This window comes from Delphinus delphis, chromosome 10 (assembly GCF_949987515.2).
Source record: "Delphinus delphis chromosome 10, mDelDel1.2, whole genome shotgun sequence".
NCBI lineage: Eukaryota > Metazoa > Chordata > Mammalia > Artiodactyla > Delphinidae > Delphinus > Delphinus delphis.
In genome coordinates, this window is record NC_082692.2 from 33,627,680 (window position 1) to 33,649,986 (window position 22,307).

A 22,307-nucleotide genomic window follows, 5' to 3' on the forward strand; every position below is an offset into this window, starting at 1 on the left:
TTTGGGGCCAAGGGCCTTTCCAGAACCCGTGACATCACGCACCCTGCAGCAGCCCCCACTGACCCCCTAGTCAATGGTTCTTTCTTGGGCATCTAGGCCTGCTTGAGGCCCCACATTTTAGGATTTCTTTGGAGCCCGTGTGAGCCTGGGGGCCCCTGGCCGTCCAGCCCGCGGAGGTGACAGAGGTCAGTGGGTGTGTGTTTCTGAGCTGAAGATGAGGGTGTATAGGTGAGAGTGTTACCCACCCGTGGGCCAGGGGGATGGGGGTCCCTGCCACTCCTGAAGCTGTGTGGTCAGGGAGAGGGTGGGCTTTGCTATGCTCGCGTGATTGTGTGCGTGGGAGATGGGTGCGGCCTCTATCCGCAGTGTGTTGCCGCCTCTTGGGGGGGCCCTGAGGTCAGCGCTCCACCCGGCTATTTACCCCCCAGCAACCTGGGGTGGTGGGTTTCATGCACTGGGGCGGGGGACTGTCAGCAGGCATGTTGCAGGTGACCAATTAGAATGTGGGTCCCTCTTAAGCTCAGGTGAGCAGGACTTGGGTTTCTTGTCACTCAGCTGGGTTTGGGGCTTAGGCGGGGTGGGGAGGGGCAGAGCAGTGTTGGGGGAAGAGTGGTCTCCCAGGCCCGCTGCAGGGCCCCAGAGTCTCCCACGCCTCACGCACAGCGTGCAGACACAGCCTGTCCTCGAGGTTGTCTGCTCTCTGCTGGAGCTGTTCTCCGGGCTGAGTCCTGGGGTGGTGTGTGTGTGTTTAGGAGATGCTTGAGCGTGTGTGAGTAGGTGTGTCTCACACGGCCTGTCTGGGTTGCTTTCCCACTGGGAACCATATCAGCTTCCAGTCAGTTCCTGCAGACTGTTGCCCCTCCTGCCCGAGCCAGAGCCCCAGCACCGAGTAAGCCCGAGTCCAGAGATGGCCTGGGGCCCTGCATTCCCGCCTCCACCTTGGCTCCTAGGCCTGCCTGAGAGTTTGGGTTGTCTGCTCAGGTTCACTGTGCTGCTCAGAAGGCCTGTGCCTGTCCCTTAAAGGATCTCTCTCCACCTCCCAGCTCTCCCCTCCCACCTGTCACACCTGGAGGCAGCCGGTGATCGAGCCCCCAGGAGGCAGCAAGTCAAGTGACTTTAACGTGCCCACAGATGTCCTAGGAGCCCATGTTAAAGTGCAGATTCGGACTCAGTAGGTCTCGGCTGCGGCCTGAGCGTCTGCATTTCTAACCAGCTCTCGGGGATGTGATGCCTGTGGCTCTTGCTTTGAGTGGTGAAGCCTTAAATGGCCCTCTTCCATCCAAACGCCATCCGGATGGACTCTGCTCATCCGGCCGGGGAACCGACCCTCAGGGGCCACCCCCTAGGTGCACTTCAGCTCCTTTGATCCCCTCACCTATTCTGAAGGAGGTGGCATTACTGCCATCCTGTTTTACAGATGGGGAAACTGAGGCTCTGAGAGGTTGAGTACCTGTCCCAGGTCACACAGCTGGAAAGTGGCAAAACCAGACTTGAACTCTGGTCTGTCAGGTCCAGAGCATATGAGCATTCCACTAAACCCAGCCATCTTCCGGGGAGCGGACTCAGAAGGCTGAGATGCAGCCGGGGGGGGGTGGGGGGGGGATGGGGGGGTGAGGGGTGGGACCGCAGCTGCAGGGAACATCCAGCCCCACCTGCCTAGCCCCGGGCCCCTCCGCTGATGGGCTTACGACTCCCTACCTGCCTCCTCAGGCCCTTTCTGGACTGACTCCCCGCCTGGGCACCCAGCCTGCTGCCGTGCCCCTGTGCACTCACCTGTGTCTGCGGAGGTTGTGTACGCAGACCAGGCTCCCCAGCTCCACTGCCTACCAACGTGCAACCTTGGGCAAGTTGTCAGCCTCTCTGCCCCAGTTGTCCCCTTGTGAAGTGGGGGATATACTACTACTTCCCCAGTAGTATGTGCTCGGAGGATTACGTCAGTAACATGGATCAACTCAGAACCGCGCCTGGTGCATAGGAATCGCTCAGTGCCAGTAGTAACAAACGCCTGCTGGTTTGTTCCCGGAGACCATAGGCCACCTTCTGCGAATGTAACGCAGTTGTCAGGGCTCCTAGGTGTTTTTCTTCCTTCTTTCTCCCCTGCAGTCTTCCAAAGCCTTCTTTTATTAGGCAAAGCCTGGATACTTCAGTTTTAAAGAGGTTGTTTTTGAAGTCCTCAGAGGCAGATTAAATTCTTAAAAAGGAAGCCAAGCAGTAGGAGTTCATTGCAGTGGACAAGCAGAGATTGGAGAGGCCTTCGCAGCAGGGAGGAAGCAGAGGAAGCCCCCAAGGGCGGGGGTTAGGAGCCAGGCGCCCGGCCTGGGGCAGCTCAGGTTTGGAAGCCAGAAGCCTCTCCGTGTGCCGGCTGCCCGCTCCTCGCTGCCCCTGGGCTGCATCCTCCTCTTCTGAGGAGATGGACGATCGAAGACTGGGTCTCCAATGCTGCCACAGCTCTGGAGAGGGAGCTCCTGAGTGTTGGAAAGCAGCGCCCGGCTCTCCCTGTCACGGGCCTGTAGGCTGGCTCCCCGGCCACCCGGCCCCAGACCCATCCATGTTGCCCGAACCCTGCACCTTCCTGGACAGAGCAGGAAGGGGGCCACCACGGCCCTTCCAGCCTCCTCACGTGATCAACCAGGGGTCCAACTGGGAGAGGGGGCAGGACGTGTCTGAGGTCACACAGCTGGGTCGTGATATAGCCAGACGCGGTTTTTCGATCCCACTCTGCCCTTTCGGAACAGACTCATTCCAGAGGGTCCGAACTCCCAGGCCCCAGATCCATGATGGTACACGGTGACCAATCAGGCGGAGCCTTGGGACTCATCTTCCCTGGTGGGGGTATCGGTGACCTTATGGGTGGACCTAGCATCCACCGAAACTTAGCTGAGCTTCCCTCAGCAGGGGGATGGGATCAGGTGGGCTGGGGGAGGTCACATGGGGCCTGAAGCCCTCGGAGACCCGTCTGGAAATCCTCCCCTTGCTCTCCAGGCCCCTTTCCTGTCTGGGGTGCCATCTGTGGCTGTACTCCCCACCCTGCCCCTCCCTCTGCACGTCCAGCTCTGCTGCCGTCCAGTGCCAGATCTCTGGTCCATGTAATCGCATTTGTGTCCAGCCAGTTTGATATAATTTCCCCCTGAGGCCCTCGTGTGGCCACGTTACCGCCTCAGTGAGGTCCAGATATGTGGGCTCCTGAGCCCTGGGCCTGGATTGTCTTGGCTGTTCGGCAAGAGGACAGCCTGCAGGTGGGCGGGGCCTGGCCTGTGTTCTGGGCATCCAGGAGGGCCAAGGGGTGTGCAGGCCTCTCTGGGACCCTCTGGAGGGTTCACTGAGGGCAACGCAGGGTGAGGGGGTGAGGCAGGGCTGGGAGTTTACGGGAACAATAATCCATCTATCTACGGGGATCTTCCCTGTGGACCCCTGGTTACCTCATGGGACTGGAGCTGGTGGTGGTCGCACACCTGAGGGAGGCCTGGGCTGGCCAGGAACACTTCACTATGCTCTTGCAGTGTGGCCTTGCACAGGGCCCTTAACCTTTCTGAGTCTTGGTTTTCTCATCTGCAGAGGTTCTGTTTGTCCCGTGAAGTGTCTGTGGGGGACTGGTGAGATCTGATAGAGGTCATGTGCTGAGTGCAGTGCCTGGTCCATCGTGGGGCCTTGGAGTGTCTGCTGAATGCGTGAACAGGTGGTAATTGAGCACGTGACGGGGGTTGGATGAGCAGCCTCCCAGGGCCCTGAGCCTTGTTCTGGGAAGTCTGCCGGCTAGGATCGGGTGGAGGTTCTAAAGAAGAAAGCTGATTTCTCTGGAGCTTCCTTGTAGCTGGGGAGACTGGAGGTGATTAGGAAACAACTGGAGAACAAAGCAGTGTGGCCACAGGCAGGCTGTTCAAGGGGATGGGGTGTCCAGGACTGGGGGTGCAGGGGAGAAGGGGAAGAAGGGGGTTTCAGCCCCCTTGCCCTACTCTAACCCAGGAGACTGGTGGCTGCCCACTGAGCGGCAGGGCGAGGGATTCTGCAACGTGTGTATCTGTGTGTGAGAGACAGAAACAGACAGACAGCAGAGGGTCTGCATGTGTGGCTGGGCTGAGTCTCTGCGTATCCCAGGGTGGACATCTCCCAGGACCTTTCTGGTTTCTCCCTCCGTGCTTCCCTCAGCCACATGTCCCCCTGGCCCCCGATCCTTCAAAGCCCAGTGGCAGCCCTCCGGGGATAGGCCTCATGCCAGGGTCCAGCTGATCCCTATGGGACAAGACAGGCACCTCTCTGATCTGGGATTGCCTTTGAAGCTACCCGCCTTGCCGCACAATCGCCTTGCCTCGCCCCAGGCCAGCCAGGAGGTGCCGGCTCCCACCCTTTCCTGTGGGATGTGAGCTGGGTCCTCAGGCTGATGGGTCTGAGCTCTGGGCCCTGGAGGCCACTCAGCAGGCCGGGAGCTCCTGTGGCTGCCCTTCGTCTCCCCTCTCCTTCCTCTCCCTCCTCCCCACCTCCTGCCTGTGTTCAGGCTTGTCTGAAACAAGCCCCTGCCTGTACTCCCCCCACCCCCGGGCCTTCTGCAGCGTCCTGTGGTGCACACTTACCCGGGGCAAGTGTGAATTCCAGTTGCTTTTTTTCAATGTTGGAAGCATCCGGAGAGCCCACTGTTGCCTTTCATGACCCCTAAGGAACCACGGATCAGCTAAGATAATAAGGACCCACATGACTAAGTGTCTGCAGCGCTGAGCCCTGTGCTAAGCGTTCTCTTTAGAACTTAGAGAGGTGGGTCTCACTGTTCCCCACCTGCCTCTCCCATAGCACCGCAGTGAATTATATATAATATACAAGCTTTAGAAAAGAAAATCTTTTAAAACCCAAGGCTTTTCGAGAGGAAACAAAGAGGGTGCCTGGTATTGGGAAAAGCTGGCCAAGGCCTTTCTGCTTCTGGCCAGTCTGTAAGGAGAGACAGAAGCTGGTGATCACTAGGCAGTGCTGTCCCCCCACCTGGGGCCTTGTTATGGGGTGTGTGTGTGCGTGTGTGTGTGTGTCAATGGATGGGGGAATGGATGGGACCCTTTTCTCAAAAGAAATTTAAGAATAGAAAGAGGAGACTCACCCAGGGATGCCCCCGGTGGGCATGGATGAAACGAGAGTAACCAGTGACCGAATGGTATCACCCTTCTGCCCATGATTTCACCCTTGCAGAGGTGAAATCACCCAGCATCCCAACTTAGATCACAGCAGCTCTCTGGGAGAGGTTCCCCCACTGGTAAGTCCCACTTGAGTGTTGGAAAGGCTGAGGCTAGGCTCAGACACTGAGTCAGGCCCAAGTCTGGGATTCATCCCCAAGCCTTCTGATGCCAAGTTCCCATAGCGTCTTGTGGGAAGGCATGCTGGCTCCTGGGGATCTCATGACACCTCCCTACCCTTAGCTCTCTTTGGGTTTGGCCCGACTGATGCCCGCCAGGCCCTGCAGGGACCCGTGACTGCCTTGGTAATTTGGAACGGCCCTGTCCTCAGGCGAGGGGGTTGCGTGGACATTCTCGTTCCGTTTCCTAGTTCATCAGGCCTTCCTTTGCCACATCCTCGGCCAGAGGGGGCTCAGAGCAGATAAAACAAACCCCAGACCTGGAATCTTCCCCTCTCTTCCCTTCCCAAGGCTGGAAGGTCACCCAGGAGGTCTCGGGGTCCTTCGCCCTGCTTCCGGGGGCCTCGGCACCTGTTCAGGAGGCCTTCCTTTAGTGGTTGGTTTGATTTCCCCTCGGCCGCGACTGGGCAGCTCCCACACAACTGGTAGTTTGTAACAGACTGGGTCAGAAGAAAACTTCTTCCTACCACAGAGGTGCAGAATGTGATAAATGGCTTAACCAAGCATCCCGGCCTCTGAGCTTCCACACTTTGTTGTTTCAGCCGCCAGACATATGTTTTTTTCTGGGAATACAGGAAATTATCTCTGCCCTTTGAGGGAGGGCAGAATTTTTTCTGCTTGTGTTTGGGGATTTCAGACCATTCCCTCATCCTGGGCACCCTCTGGCCCCCTGAGCTGGAATGAAAGAGATCGGCTGCTGAAACACTTTGATTGGTGGGGGGCGGGGGGAGAGGCGCATCTTCAGTGGAAATCCCTGAAATAAAATGTGGCTACCTTGTCCCAAGTGCAGGACCAAGGCCAAACTCTTAAGTCCCAGGACTAGGGTGGTGGAGCCAGACTGCCAGCATCCAGCCTCGCCACTTATTAGCTCCGTGACCTTTGGCAAGTGACAACCTCTTTGTGCCTGTTTCCTCATCTGTGTGTGTGAGGGGGACAGTACTGGTACTCATGTCATGAAGTGATTGTGATAATTAAATAAGGTGCTTTGAACCATACCTGGCGCATAGTAAGTACTCCGTAAGCATTAGTATAAAATATTTTTCCTCATTAGAAAGATATACAGGGACTTCCCTGGTGGTCCAGTGGTCAAGAATCTGCCTTCCAATGCAGGGGACGTGGGTTTGATCCCTGGTCGGGGAACTAAGATCCCACATGCCTCGGGGAAACTAAGCCTGCGTGCTCTACAGCCCGCACGCCACAGCTGGAGAGAAGCCCACACGCCGCAACTAAGACCCGACACAGCCAAACAAATAAATTAATTAATTAAAAAAAAGATATACATTTTCATTATAGAAAGAGAAGACTATTCCACAGGTAGAAAGAAAAAAAATCGGGCTTCCCTGGTGGCGCAGTGGTTGAGAGTCCGCCTGCCGATGCAGGGGACACGGATTCGTGCCCCAGTCTGGGAAGATCCCACGTGCCGCGGAGCGGCTGGGCCTGTGAGCCATGGCCGCTGAGCCTGCGCGTCTGGAGCCTGTGCTCCATAACGGGAGAGGCCACAACAGTGAGAGGCCCGCATACTGCAAAAACAAAAAAAAAAACAAAAAAGAAAAAAATCACTCATGATTACATCATCCAAAGAAGTCAGCAATATTTTAGTATATTTCCTCCCAAGAGGTTTTTCTACACGTATTTGTACATGATGATCAGATTTTATATACACTTTTGCATCCTACTTTTTGTCACTTGCCATATCCCTGTGTTAATTATTGTAAATACAACATCTGATGAGGAGGAACACAACGTAATTTTTTTTGTTTTTTGACTGCGTGGCTTGCAGGATCTTAGTTCCCCAACCAGGAATTGAACCTGGGCCCTCAGCAGTGGGAGCGCAGAGTCCTAACCACCGGATGGTCAGGGAATTCCTGAACACAACATAATTTAACCGTCCTATTGCTGGACATTGAGATTATTTTTTATTTTTCGCTATATAGTGTGATGGGCATCTTTATGCATAAAAGCCTTTTCTGCATTTGAGATTTCTTCCTCAGGCTAGTGGATATTTTTTCAGGTTTTCATACATATTGCCAAACTGCTCTTCCAAAGAGGATGTCCCAAGCTACATTCCGGCAGTTGCATTGAAGCTGCCTGGTACCAAAGGCATTTTAAAGTCGTAGCCACACTTGGGTGGGGGAGGGGAGAGGGTAATTCATTCAACTTTTACATTCTTTAAGGTCTGCCCTCATTCTTACATAAAATTTTAGTGAAAGTAGGACACACCTACAGGAAAGTGTACAAACTACTGAGTGAGCATCTGGATGTATTTTCATAAACTGGACACTCCCGTGTCACCAACCCCGGCATCGTATTACAGAACATTCCTAGTCCCCACACCCACCCCAGGCTGTCCTGTGCCACCTCCCTGTCACTCCCCCTGCAAGAGTAACCAGGATCCTAACTTCTAACACGCAAGATTCGTTTCCCCCGTTTTTGAACCGTCTGTACATCGATCGTGCTGTGTGCGTGTTTGCCTTCTTTTGTTTGCTGTTATGTCTGCAGGAGTCATCTGAGTTGTGTGTAGCAGTAGTTGGTTCACTTCCATCACTGAGCAGCGTTCCAGGGCATGGAGGTACCACAACTTCTTTATCCATCTTCCTGCTGATGGACGTTTGGGTGGTGTCCAGTTTTGGTCACTATGTATAGCGCTGCTGTGAACTTTCCAGTCTGTGTCCTCTGGTGCCCACACGGATGCTTTTCTGATGGGCAGATACTTAGGAAGGGAGTTGCTGGCTCATGGCGGCGACTATGTATTTTCTGCTTCCTGCTCGTATTTTTTTTTTTTTTTGCGGTACGCGGGCCTCTCACTGTTGTGGCCTCTCCCGTTGCGGAGCACAGGCTCCGGACGCGCAGGCTCAGCGGCCATGGCTGACGGGCCCAGCCGCTCCGCGGCATGTGGGATCTTCCCGGACCGGGGCACGAACCCGTGTCCCCTGCATCGGCAGGCGGACTCAACCACTGCGCCACCAGGGAAGCCCTCTGCTCGTATTTTTAAAGAATCATCTGGAAGGCAGAAAAATCCCTAGGGCAGTTCAGGCCCCACAATTAATTGAAGGGAGGTGCCTCGGCTCAGGGCTTTTTGGGGGGCCCTCCATGAAAATCATGTCCCCTCCGAAGGCTTGTGTCAGGGCTGTAGTGGAAACTGAGTTAGGCCCTGGGTCCTGGCCCTCCAGCTCCAGCTGGCATGTGGCTTCTGACCCTGGCCTGTGCCTCCAGAGGCCACTCGGTATCCTCACCGGGGGTCCTCAGCTGGCCTCACAGCCATCGCGCTGAGCAGGGCAGGGCTCGGGCCACACTCCAGGTGGAGCTGGGGGGACCCAACTTCGGACATGACTGGAAGCAGGTTGGGCCCCTCACAAACCCCTAGAAGCTGCCCTACTTCCTTTTCCCTTGTTTTAAAAGAATCGCACAAGTAACGCATCTTCACAGCCTAGGAGCTGAGTCTTCGAAAGTGGAATAAGAAACTATCAAAACCCCTCTTTCCCCCTCCCCACTCTACTGCCTCTCCCCAGAGGTAGCACAGTGAACAGTTTGGGTGTTGGGGGTGCCCGGATGAGTGGATAAAACGTGGGGGCTGTGAACCAGGCTGCCTGGTTCCAATTGCCCTCCTGCCACTTATCAGCTGTGTAACGTAGGGCCAGTGACTTCACCTCTCTGTGCCTCAGTTTCTCCCTGAAAATTGAAGGCAATAATAGTAGTCACTGCCTGGGGTTGTTGTGAGGAACAGATGAGTTAATAGTGGAAAAGCACCTAGCCCAGCCCTGACCCATGGCACGGATTCAGAGCATCTTGATTCTTCTAGTCTTTTCTACACTTTTACTCATTTCCTGCCTAAGTGGGCTCCGGCTGTACATTTTATTCTGCAGTTTGATTTGTCCACTCAGTGCTGTATCTCTGAGATCTTCTTTCCTATATCTGAGACCTTTCTGTTCTGGGACCCTCTTTCTCCTTGCGTCTCCTCATGGAGTCCACTGATTTCTCCCCATCTTTCCCCTCCCTCTGTCCACATCTTCCCTTGGAAAAGGTTCTGACCAGCCTGTTCATACTAAGGCGTAAATGACTGACGAGGGAGGCTGGTGTGAAACCACCTCAGGCCCCTGACCAGAGGAGGGCACAGCTTCGGAGGGGAGCCGGGAGCCGCCCGTTATCAATGCCTAAGGGCTGTTCTGTTAGGTGCGTTCTGCACACTCACTGTGTCTCCTTGAATCCTCACAACGACCCCAAGAGGCAGGTGCCATTACTGGCTCCATTTTACTGGGGAGGAAACCAAGGCACAGAGAGGTTAAGCGGCTTTCCCAGAGTCACCCAGCCAGTATGGGCAGAGCAGGCACTTCGGCCACCTCTGTCGACTGTGAAGTCCATTTTGGTCACAACTAAACTAGAACCCCGACGCAGCTTAGGGAAGGTAGAGGCAGGTGGGAGGTTCTGGGGGAGCCTCAGCAGAGGCGACCTGTGGACTCTGAGGGTGCAGATGGGGGCAGCTCTCATGGCCTCAGCTGCAACTTAAGCCCCTGCTATGTTTTCCATGCTACTGGGCAGGGGCAGGAATTCTCTGGAGCATCAGACCCCCTGGTCCCCTCAGGAGGAGGGGACAGGGGCGAAGGTTCTTCAGGGAAACACCCTAGCCCCAGGGTCTGCATCGTAGTGGGCACTCGAGTTCCCGGTGTTACCGAGTACATGCACGGTGGACCTTTCCAGGCCTGGTGGGTCTGACGTCAGACAGTGGGGAGGGTCTGGGGCATTTTAGATCTCCCGTGTTCCTCCTCTCAGCCCTTCCTGACCAGACTGGGCACCGGGGGAGGCTGCGAGTGGCCCTTAGGCTTTGAGTGAGCAGGTGTGCTTGGGGGTTGGGGGGGGTGTTAGCACCCCCAGGGTCTCTCTTGGACCACCCCATCGCCCTTGGATCCCCTCACCCCTCAACTCCCGCCCTTAACCCCACACCCATCCCACCTGGCCAGGCTGGGAGCCAGGGCAGGGGGCTGGGACTCTGCGGGTAGCAGCAGCTCTGTGAGGGGGGTGAAAACTTCGACAACAGGATTGGGGGTGGGAGAGTCCCCTTCTGTCAGAGGACCGGGGACAGGCTAAGGCTTCTGACACTCTTTGATACACAGACAGCTGAGGTTCATAATTCAATATCCTCCCCCAGGAGGCTCTCACAGACCCCGGCTGGGTGGTGGGGCAGGGATTCCTGCGTCCATTTTACAAGTGAGCAAACTGAGGCTGGCGCAGGCAGTGAGAGGCTGAGCAGGCTGAGCCCATGTTCTCACCCAGCACAGGATGGGCGCCCAGCCCTTTGTGAGAGAAACAAGGGGCTCGTTCTCCCTCAGTCCTCCCCGTGCCGGCTGGCACTGCCAGGCTCGGTGTCTGCACCCTCACCCCACCCCTGCCCCCATGGGCCAACTGAAGTTAGATTGTTCCTGAGGGGGAGGGGCTCGCTGCATTTGTGAGCGGGCAGGGGGTGCAGCTGCGAGGGGAGTGAGCTGGGCTGGGGTCAGAGCCTGTGAGGTCTGCAGGGCTGCAGTGCAGGCAAAGACAGGCTACCCCTCTGTAGGAGCACAGGACAGAGATGGAGACTGCAGATGTGTCCCTGCTACAGGACAGAGGAGGGGGGGAAAGGGTGTGTCTGCTCCTTTCTCCTTGGGAACTGTCCACAGGGAACTGGGCGGAGAGACCCCTGGGGCTGAGGCAGCCTCGTCACAAATTCGTGGCCTACAGGGACAGAGAAGGGAGGAAGGGAGGTAAGGTTAGGGCCGCTGAGTACTCAGCCCTCCAGCTGGGTAGCGCTGCTCCACTTTGCAGGGTGACTAGGAGCAGCCCTGGCTCGAGGGTCAGGTGGCTTGGGCGGCCCTGGGTCAACCAGATGTGCAACCTGGGACAAACGCCTTCCCAGCTCTAAATGGAGACATGATGGTCTGAAGACCCTTCACCCTCACCCACCATGAGCCGGGGAGCCAGAATGTGGGATTGGGTCCCAGCACTGTCCCCGCTGCCCGAGACCTAACCTCCCTGTGCTTCTGTTTCTCCTTATCTGTAGAAGGAGAATAATAACCAAAGCTACCAGATGGGGCTGTTTGAGGTTAAAGTGCTTGGAACAGTGCCCAGCACACAGTAAATGCTCAGATAGATGCAAATTACTATTATTTCCATGATCCGGTGATTTTCACTGAATATATGCCAGTACCTTCCGCTAATGCTGACTTAGTCTGATGTCTGGCATTAGACAGAACATGTCAGCCTGTGCTGCTTTCCTTTGCCACCCCCAGAGGTCTGGTCTCATCCTTAGGACCTTGGGCACAGCTCTGGCGTCTGGTCTACGCTGTGGCTGACCCTCCAATCTTGTGCTGATCCATCGCTCACCCGCTTAGCCTGCCAAGTGCTGCACACTGTTGAAGACACATTATTTTCATTTAACGCTCTCACCAATCTTCTGAAACTCTTTACAGGTCAGGTAACTGAGGCTCAGAGAAGTTAAGTGACTTGCCCAAGGTCACACAGCAAAGAAGTGGCAGAACTGAGACTCAAGCCCTGTTTGTAGCACTTGCTCAACTACAAAGTTGTACTGCCTCTTGCAATATCGCTGAGAGGGGACCCTGCAGCCCCTGTCAGGACCTTATGGCATCTGGGCACCCCCAGGGCCCCTGCACCTCTCAGAGAGCCTCAGCCCATCCCAGCTGGGAAGGACCTTAGAAATCACCCAGTCCAACGTTTTCATCTTGTGGATGGGGAGATGGAGGCTCAGAGAGGGGGAGGGATGTGCCCAGGGTCACTCAGTGAGCTAGGGACAGAGTGCGACCAGCTGCAACACTCATTCTGTCCTGTCCTGCCCCCTTCCCAAACAGGCCTTAGTCCCCTGTCCTCCTGAGACCCTTCAAAGATCAGGGCTGATGTGCTGGGTGGTGGAAAGCTCTCCCTGGGCCCTGGGAGGACCGGGTGCCCTGCAGTGGCCCTCCCTGCGCAGGGTTACAGTGGCCTGAGGACTTGCCTTTCTCATTTACTGGCCTGTAGATGCCAGGAGCTCAGGGACTGCAGCTGGCTCGCTGCTGTATGGCCAATGCTGCTTCATAAATAGTAACCATTCCCTGCACACGTTCATAGAAGCCTGAGGCGCAGCAGTGAGCAAGACAGACAAAATGCCTGCCCTCAGGGGAGTTTGCATTCCTATTGACAAAGAGATAGAGAATGAATTGAAATAACTAAGCAAAAATGTGTAATATTTAAGATGGTGGTAAGTGACGTGGAGAAACAAAACAGGGAAGGAGCATAAAGTGGGGGGCGGGCTGGTGGGGGGTTTGCAGTTTTAAATAGGGTAGTCGTGGAAGGTCTCTGTAAGGAGGTGACCCACTTGAGTGGTGGAGGTGAAGGAATGAGCCATGGTGGTGTCTGGGGGATGGGCACCTCAGGCGGAGGGAAGCGCAGGTGCAAAGGCCCTGAGGTAGGAAACATGCCTGGTATGTCTGAGGGATTGGGTGTGGCTGGAGCAGATGGAACACGGAGGAGAGTAAGAGATAATGGGGTCACAGGGATCATGAGGTGGGGACAGATCATAGAGGGCTTTTTATGGTGAGGACTTTGGTTTTTACACTGAGTGAAGCAGGAGCCATGGAGAGTTCTGAGCCGAAGGAGGGAGAGGATCTAACTTGGGTTTTAACAGCACCCCTCTGATTACTGAGTTGCAAGTAGAATGTCATGGGGCAGGAGGGAGCAGGAGGGAGTGTGACGTTAGGCGGCGCCTTCAGGAAGCCAGGTAAGGCAGAGCAGAGGCTGGGCTCACGCTGGTGGCAGCGAGGCAGTGGCAGAGGAGGATGTATCTGAGGTCAGCTCTGGAGGCTCACCAGGTGGCATGAGAGAGAGAAAGGAGTCAAGGTTGACTTCAAGTCTGGGAGGCTGACCTGGAGGGAGTCTCCTCTGGCCCAAGAACCAGCAGACTTGGGTTTAAGTCTCTGTCACCCACTTGCTTGGTGACCTTGGGCACATCCCTCCCCCTCTCCTGTAAAATGTGGTTGCCCTTGTCCTGGCCCCTTCCCCGAGACCCCGTGCACTTGGTTATGTTTTTTGTTTGTTTGTTTTGGGCTGCACGGCGTGGCTTGGGGGATCTTAATTCCCTGACCAGGGATGGAACCCGGGCCCCCTGCAGTGGAAGCACAGAATCCTAGCCACCGGACCACCAGGGAAGTCCCAAGACCCCATGCGCTTTGAAGGGGACCATGCCTCACAGCACTGCCCCCTCCCGTCCGCAGGGAGCCAGCGGCCACCATGGCGTCACGCATCGGCCTCCGCATGCAGCTCATGCGGGAGCAGGCGCAGCAGGAGGAGCAGCGGGAGCGCATGCAGCAGCAGGCCGTCGTGCATTACATGCAGCAGCAGCAGCAGCAGCAGCTGGGGGCGCCGCCCACCCCCGCCATCAACACCCCCGTCCACTTCCAGTCTCCGCCACCCGTGCCCGGGGAGGTGCTGAAGGTAAGGCCTGCTCCACCCTGTCCCTTCGCCCCGGTCCTTGGAGCCCCCGCCCTGAGCCCTTTACCTCCTCCCCGCTCCAGGTGCAGTCCTACCTGGAGAACCCCACCTCCTACCACCTGCAGCAGTCCCGGGACCAGAAGGTGCGGGAGTACCTGTCTGAGACCTACGGGAACAAGTTTGCTGCCCACATCAGCCCTGCTCAGGGCTCCCCAAAGCCCCTGCCAGCCGCCTCCCCGGGCGTGCGGGCCGGACACGTGCTGTCGTCCTCAGCCGGCAACAGTGCTCCCAACAGCCCCATGGCCATGCTGCACATCGGCTCCAACCCTGAGCGGGAGGTGAGTGAGGAGCTGGCCGGTGCCTGCCCAGCAGAGCTGGGGCCACATGCTGTGCTCCTGGGACTCCTAGTCTAATGGCAGAGGCAAGATACTGCCCTCAGGGAGCCCAGGTCTGAGGGGAGACGCGGCCCCGCCCTCGGGGAGCCCCCGTCTGAGGGGAGACACGGCCCCGCCCTCGGGGAGCCCCCGTCTGAGGGGAGACACGGCCCCGCCCTCGGGGAGCCCCCGTCTGAGGGGAGACACGGCCCCGCCCTCAGGGAGCCCCCGTCTGAGGGGAGACACGGCCCCGCCCTCAGGGAGCCCCAGTCTCCCAGGAGAAACACCCCTACTTTGGAAACCTCTGCTGGGGAGAAACAGGAGACTCATGCAGGAATGCCCAGCACACTTGCAAAGCCATGTCCTGACAGCAGGTATATAAAGCCGTCTGCCTGGCCAGCTTGGCTCCTTGGGAAGAGCCCTGGCCTAGGCCTTGGGGCCTGGGGGACCTGGATAGCTCATCCTCTCTCTGGGTCTGTTTCCTTCCCCCCAGGTGAGCAGATGGGGTGAGGTGGGCACCAAGGTCCCTTCAGGTCAGTGGCTGTCCCAGTGCCCCCTTTCCCCTGCCTTTCTCCGAGTAGGCACCCCACAATATGGACTATTTTTTCCCTTTCAGTTTGATGTCATCGACAACATTATGTGTCTGGACGATGTCCTGGGCTTCATCAATCCCGAAACTCAGATTCCCAATACGGTATTGCTGGCCAGGGCGGGGTGGGTGTGTCAGAGGGAGGGGCAGTGGCCCTGCAGCGGCTGTGAGCCTGGAGAGAACTAGAATATCTCCTACAGAGATGAGAGTCACCTCCATCAAATCATGTGACGAGGGCCCAGGGTCCCGCAGAGCTGTGAATCCAGAGAGTGCACCGTAGCCTGCGTGCGTGGTGGGGCTTGGGGGGAGAGGTGGCTGGGGAGGGCTTCCTGGGTCGGAGGTGGGGCAGGAGGCACTGGTACTGAGGGGAGCAGTGTGGCCCCAGGAAGGCCTGGAGCTGATGAGTTTCTCTGAGATATGGGGCACCCTCTTCTACCAAGCCCAGGACCCAGAAAGCACAGGCCTGTGTCCCTCACTCCGAGGGGCAAGTGGTTTCAGGCTGGTTCGGTTCCCTCCCTCTGGCAGCCTCCTGGCAGCGTTGATGCTCTCTGGGCTTCCTGGGCAGAGGTGACAGGGCAGGTGGGAAGGGGTCAGGCTTGGAATCAAGAGGCCTCGATTCTGGCTTTGGCTGTGACTCTGGGAAGTCCCTTAAGTGTTCTGAGCCCCTGGGGATGATGCCTTCTACCCACGGGCTGGTGGGAAAATTAGATAAGGCAAGAAATTGGGGGCTAGCTCTGCACAAGGGGGACAGGTACTTACACTGAGCAGGTGGAATTGCAGGCGTCCCCTTCCCTTTTTTTTGGAGATCCCTGAACCTTAGCTGCTCACTCCTGCCCCTTGGGCCCCAGCCCATGCTGCTGAGGGAAGTCAAGGAGTCAGTCCTCAATCCCCGCTGCCTGGTGACAGTGCCCAGGGGCTCATCAGGAGTTGGCAGGGGCCAGTGGGTCGGAAGCCTGCTGCCAGCAGGGGCATCGGGGGCTGGGAGGCCAGGGAGGAGGGCACAGCGTCTGGCCCCTTTAGTGGGGGCCAGGGTACCCTGCAGGGTTCTGGGCCTGTGATTTGCTCTGCGTGAATGTGTGGCAGGAACTGGGAAGATCTTTCCAGAGCTCAAACCTGTCCCTGTGGGGCCCGTTTAAACCCCCAATGGCTGCTCATCACCAAGTCCCGGGGTCTCTGCAGGTGGAACCTGCCCTCCGGAGTCCGGCAGGATCTCCCCCCACTCCCCTACCACCACTGCGCTCCTTTGGCATGAGGTGCTTGTGACCTCATGCTGTGTCCAGGCTGCTTCCCTGCTCAGCCATCCCCCAGCCCATAGTGCCCTTCCTCACCACGCCCTCTGGAAACCTTCCAGATACTCCAGAATAGATTAGGTGCCCCTCCCCTTGACTTCCAAAGGCCCTGGGGGAAATCCTCTCACCCACTATCTCCTCTCTCTCCAGCTGCTTCCCAGCGCTGGCTGGTTGCTCCTTGAGGGCAGGGGCTGCCTCTTATTCAGCTCTGGACTCTGCCCTGGGTGACCCCAGCACAGCCTCCCCCAGTGTCCCAGGGAATCCTGGGACGATGGGCCCTGGGGAGAGCCCCCCGAAGACAGGGGGCTGCTCATCGGGTACCCTTCCCCACCTCACCCTGCAGCTGCCCCTGTCCAGCAGTCACCTAAATGTGTACAGTGGAGACCCCCAGGTCACCACCTCCCTGGTGGGCGTCACCAGCAGCTCCTGCCCAGCCGACCTGACCCAGAAGCGAGAGCTTACAGGTACCAGCCCGCTGCTTCCCTGCGCCCCAGCTCCCGAGTCCTGCCGCTGCCCTTCCCCTCCCAGCTCCTCTCTCCTCTCCTGTTCTCCAGATGCTGAGAGCCGGGCCCTGGCCAAGGAGCGACAGAAGAAAGACAATCACAACCTCAGTGAGTTTCCCCAGCCCCTCTTCCTCCCCTCACCTGGGCTGGCTCAAAAGCCACTCTCTGACCTGCACAGCTTCTAGGAAGGATTCCCTACCCAAGGCTTTAAAATCCTGGCTTTGGTGTGACTGGGTTCAGCACAGCCCTCTTCCCGTTAGCCCTTTCTAGGAAGGGGTGGGAGAGGCGCTCCAGGGAGGGGATATTCATGAAATTCCCAGCACTTCAGAGGGAATGAGTTTATCAGATTGTTTTCTTTAGGACGTGGAGTCTGGGAAGGAGTTCTGGGCAGTGGAGAGAGAGAGAGTCTTCCCCAGGCAGCTTCGCCCGCTACAGCCTGACCCCCTTAGCTGTGTCCGACCTGCCCCCGACCCCCTCACCCCCGTAGAAATCCCATTTGGTTGGTCACCCATTCCTTCCCAGAAGGACTAAGGCATCCCTGCTTGGGCTGGACCCTTCGTCCCAGGTGGGGTCCTCACCCCCCTAATGGCCCCTCCTGGAATTTGTTACTTTTAGTTGAAAGGAGACGGAGGTTCAACATCAACGACCGCATCAAGGAGCTGGGAATGCTGATCCCCAAGGCCAACGACTTGTGAGTGGCTTTCCTGGAGGAAGGGAAGGGAGGGCAGCAGCTCACAGGTATTACCTGCTGGTCGCCAGGGGGAAGGGATGGGAAGAGAATCCCTTGGTTGCTGCCTCAAAGAGCTTATCATCTATTTGGGAAAGAAGATTCTTCCCTCCCCCAAATAAGGAAGGCTCAAGACTAGAGGAGCAGACGTCCCAGAAGTGAGGGTGGGGTCAGGGGTACTTCCTGAAGGAGGAGTCATGCTGGGAAAGTTTGGCAAGGCCACAGGACTGGTGCAGAGGTGGTCCAGGGACAGGAGTAGTGAGAGTCAAGGGTGACTGTGGGTGTGGGTTTTGGTGGCAGGAATGGGAGGCCTGGGGAAGGAGGCTGCTCCAAATTGCTTGGTTCCTGGGATTAGTGACGTGGGTGGTAGCACCACAGTTACCTGGGAAGGCCGTTCTGTGCAGATGGAGATCAGCCTCCTTCATAAGTAGGGGTTGGCTGGATCTGGGATTTGGGGCAAAGTTGGGAGAGGCGACATGAGCTCCGAACAGGGTTTTACTTCCACCCACTAAACTCCTGGCAAATACTTGCCCCCTCCCCTGAGCATGCACCTCTGATTCTACCTGGCCTACAGGGATGTGCGCTGGAACAAGGGCACCATCCTCAAGGCCTCTGTTGATTACATCCGGAGGATGCAGAAGGACCTGCAGAAGTCCCGGGAGCTGGAGAACCACTCTCGGCGCCTGGAGATGACCAACAAGCAGCTCTGGCTCCGCATCCAGGTCTGGCCCCTGAACTTGGACTTCTTGGGTAGCTCTGACTCCTGACCCCTGGCCTGAGTCCTGACCCCAGGGGCAGTGCTTATACTTCTGAAGTTGGAGACATGGGGATGATGCCCATGAGGAGGGAGGACGTATCAGTCAGGATGTTATAGCTTGGTAACAAACAATCCCCAGCAGCTTTAAGCAACAGATGTCAGTTGGAGGGCCTGTTCCGTGAGACCCTCATTCTGGGACCCAAGCTGACGGACAGGCACATCTAGAGCTGGCTCTTAAAGCCATGTGTCGCCCTTAGGGTGACACTTGTCCCTTCTGCTCACATTTCCTCCATCAGTGCAAGCACATGCCTATACCTAACGTCAAGGGGGCAGGAAAGGGCAAACCTACCCCTGTGGGAGGCAGAGAGCTGGGACTTTATGGTGGGTAATGCTAAGAATCACCACAGGGGACAAGAGAAAGAACAAAGGCTTGGGAGAGTCCATCCTACCACCTAGAGCTGCCAATCCTGGCTCTGTGTTGAAGGCCTCTGTTCTCTTTGGACCTGAGGCTGGTCACCTATACAAAGGGCAGCTGGACTACAGCTTAAAATTCTTCTATTTCTTATGGTAGATAATACAATTCACATTACAGTCCAGCACACATGGCCATACTCAAAGTGAAAAACCAAAGTTTCATGAAAGAACCCTCATCCTTAATAGATGAAGTGCATTCTGATAGTTTCTCGTCTAGTCTAATCTAGGCAAGTCTGTTTCAATTAAAAAAATAGAAAGCTGGTCTAAGGCTCACTGTAGTGGTTTCCCAACCCACTCATGAGTTGCGACTTGTAGTTTGAAAAAACGCTGGTCTAGACTCTAGAGCTACCCTGTGCTTCCTCCCAGCTGAGACATTTTGTGGTCTTGGGTGCCACAAAGGGAGGGGCAAGGGCTGCAGTGGAGGTGGGGGGCGGGCAACGGGTGCCCACGGGTGTGCGCCTCCAGCCTCTGTCTGCCGCACCTGCAGGAGCTGGAGATGCAGGCTCGAGTGCACGGCCTCCCCACCACCTCACCCTCGGGCATGAACATGGCTGAGCTGGCCCAGCAGGTGGTGAAGCAGGAGCTACCCAGCGAGGAGGGTCCGGGGGAGGCCCTGCTGCTGGGGGCCGAGGTCCCCGACCCTGAGCCACTGCCGGCTCTGCCCCCCCAGGCCCAGCTGCCCCCGCCAGCCCAGCCAGCCCAGCCACCGTCCCCATTCCACCACCTGGACTTCAGCCACAGCCTGAGCTTTGGGGGCGGGGGCAACGAAGGGCCCCCGGGCTACCCCGAACCTCTGGGGCCAGAGCATGGCTCCCCGTTCCCCAACCTGTCCAAGAAGGATCTGGACCTCATGCTCCTGGACGACTCACTGCTGCCGCTGGCCTCCGACCCCCTCTTCTCCACCATGTCCCCCGCGGCCTCCAAAGCCAGCAGCCGCAGGAGCAGCTTCAGCATGGAGGAGGGCGACGTGCTGTGACCGGGGCCACGGGGGTGGGCCTGGAGGGGGGAGAGCCAGGGCCACCTCCCTCCCACCCTCCAGCCTGTACTTGTGTGTGAAGTAGCCCCTGCCCTGCCTCACTCCGCCCTGTCGGCCCCCTGTTTGGGCTTAGTGCCCTTGGCAGTCCGTGGGGTCGGAAGCCCCCCACCCAGGGGCAGCCCTCTTGATGGGGCTGGGCAGAGATAGGCCTTCAGCCCGGCTCCCGGAGGTGACATCATGAGGGTGAGGGAGGATACAGGGTGTGCTGGAGGTAAGACGAGCTCTTACCTTCTGAGCCTGGTCCCCCCACCGATGAAGGAGGACTCGTTGGAACCAGGGGTCCAGACGTTCCTTCTTGGAGGCAGTGACTGGTCCAGGGGGTGCCCAGGCCTGCCTTTCTGGACTCTGATGGCAACAAGCCCGTCCTCCAGCCTGGCACTCCCCGCACCCCCCTTTGGTGCTAACAGCTCTCCACCAAGTGGTGTGAGGGCGGGGGTGGCCAGAAGAGGAGGCGCTGGGTTCAAGTTAGAGTGGGGTCACTGCTGGAAGAGCAGCTCCCCTCCAGTCTCCCCACTTTGCGCCTTTAGTAAACACTGTGCTTTGTACCTGTTTGTCCTGTCTCTTTGGAGGGGGGTCTGGGGACAACAGAGATGGGAGGATTCAACCCAGTGGGCTCCTTTCTGGATTCAGAGTTCAGACGCCCCCATGGGGATCAGGGAAGGGGGATACAGGCAGGAGGGACTGAGTCCATCACCTAGTTTCCCCCAACTCCCCAGCCCTGCCCCATGGGAAGCTGGAGATCTAGCCTTACTTAGGTGGCTCGGGAGCTGCCGGGGGGCCTTGTCCCTCCTCGCGGCCACAAGGTGGCGCCACAGCCCTGCTGGTCTCACACCTCCAGCTGTGGCCTGAGACCGCTGACCCGGGTGATGTGGGAGACCCCGTTGCTTGTAAACCAAGTCTGCTGCTCCTCACTGCTGCTCTTGGGCGCTGTGGGTCCAGGCTACTCCTGGCCGGGGACGGGGGGCATGTTTCTCCTGTTTCTCCTGTTCCCACCCCCAGTTCCTTCCCCTCCATAGGTGGGCTGCCTGATCTGTGCGGACAAGGCCCTCTACCCTCTGCCTTAGTGTCTCTAGCAGGACAGGCTCCCTAGGAAGTGAGGGGCTATATCCTTCTATGGGTTTGAGGAAAGAGGGACCATGTAAACCAGTTTGGGAGGAGGTGGGAGCCCAGGACGCTGGGTGGTGCCCAGGGCGTGGGTTCTGCTCTGGAACCATCAGGCAGCCAGGCCCCCACTAACCCTTTTCTCTCTCTGGGCTAACGCTCCCTCACTGCTCAATAGTTCCTGGGGCCTCTGCGCCAAGGTCCTGGGACTTCATGACCTCACCCAGGAAGGGGATCCTGGGACTTCATGACCTCACCCAGGAAGCGGAAACGGGCTTGGGGCAGAGAGGGGTGAAGGGGGAGCTTTTTGAGCCCTGGGTTCCTGGGAGGGAGGGAGGACAGGGTCTCTGGGGGCTTTCCCTGGTTCTCCCTCGACTTCCCACAGTCTCTTCAGGCAAAGGCCAAAGTGGCTTCCCCCTCATGGGGCCCTATGAGGCCAAAGGGGCCTAATTTAAAAAAAAGAAAAAGAAAAATCCCAGGATGAAAATGGCTAAGTGGGCAATTTCCTCCTTGCAGAATGGGAGATTGAATCAACGATGGAACAATTAATGTGTGCGGGAGAGAAGGAAAGGGGGCCGGGTGTGTGGGTGCTGATGGCGGCTGGGCTGGGGATTAATCTCAAGGTCAGATGGAGCCGTGGATGACCTTGTGAGTTGGAGCCAGCCCAGGTGCTGGTACCTCCTTCCAGTTCCAGGCGCCACCCTACTGCCCGGACCTGCCCACAGCCTGGGAACCTCCCTTTCAGCCCCTCCTGGGGCAGGTCCTGGACTCTGGCTGGGAGATACCTGATGGGGGAGGCATGGGGGTGTGGAAATCTCAAGGCCATCCTTCAGGCCATTGAGGGCTCTCTCCTACCCCCATCTGTTCTCCCCCTTCACCCTGGGGACTGACTCAGTGGAGTGGAGAGAGCTGCCCTCCTGCTTCCTCAAGCAGCCCCTCAAGACCATGGTATCCCCCCTCCACCTGCCTGCAGGCTTGCTGCCCCGAGGTTCCTTCAGCCTGGCCACCACCTGCAGCTTGGGAAGAAGGGTCTGGATAGCCAGCCCATGGGGCAGCACTGGGGAGTAAGTGGGGGGGGGCGGTTCTGCCCACAGGAGGGTGCCACAGAGCCAGGAGCGGGCAGCTGCCGTCTCCCCTGGCAGGGGTGGGTGGTGCCGATGTCTCAGCTTAATTGTGCTTTTCAAGCTGTGTGCCTGCGGGCCTTGCAGGTTTGGTTCAAGCAGGCCCAGAGGCTACCTCCAGAATTTCAGCCAGCCACCAGAAAGTGTTCGTGCATCTGAGACTGGTCTGCATGACCCTTAGCCTGTGGCTGGAATGGCGTCGGCCACCAGCTTCTAACCGGTGGTTATGAACATCTCTGATTAAGTAAGAAGAGGATGCAGTCTTCATCCACACCCTTTACTTGGTAGACAACACCTTTCCAGACGTCGGGTCCACGACGGGGAAACTGTTTGTAAAAAGGTGGAGTGGGTGAGGGATTGGTGTGAAGGCAGAGACGCACCTGTGAAACCCCCTCGTTTCACTGAGGAAAACCCCACGGCCTTGAGAACAAGCCAAAGTGTGAAAAGGTCATGGGGTCTGGGAAGGGGTCCAAGCCAGGTTGGGGGGAGGACAAGCAGCTGCAGCTCCTTTGGGTCCCCTGTGGAGCCCCAAAGCCAAGCAGGTATACTGGGT

The 22,307-nt window shown here is 57.5% G+C and overlaps 1 protein-coding gene across 1 annotated transcript in view; it reads left to right on the forward strand.

Annotated features, from left to right (window-relative positions):
- TFEB (transcription factor EB) overlaps positions 1-20,065 on the forward strand; it is a 47,786-nt gene extending 27,721 nt beyond the window's left edge. Inside the window, exons 2-9 of the mRNA XM_060021840.1 lie at positions 13,567-13,786; positions 13,867-14,121; positions 14,774-14,851; positions 16,379-16,499; positions 16,590-16,646; positions 17,154-17,229; positions 17,840-17,987; positions 18,984-20,065. Of these exons, the coding sequence (XP_059877823.1) occupies positions 13,583-13,786; positions 13,867-14,121; positions 14,774-14,851; positions 16,379-16,499; positions 16,590-16,646; positions 17,154-17,229; positions 17,840-17,987; positions 18,984-19,472 (1,428 nt within the window). The 5' untranslated portion in view covers positions 13,567-13,582 and the 3' untranslated portion in view covers positions 19,473-20,065. The remainder of the gene's footprint in view (positions 1-13,566; positions 13,787-13,866; positions 14,122-14,773; positions 14,852-16,378; positions 16,500-16,589; positions 16,647-17,153; positions 17,230-17,839; positions 17,988-18,983) is intronic.
- The last annotated feature ends 2,242 nt before the right edge of the window (positions 20,066-22,307 follow it).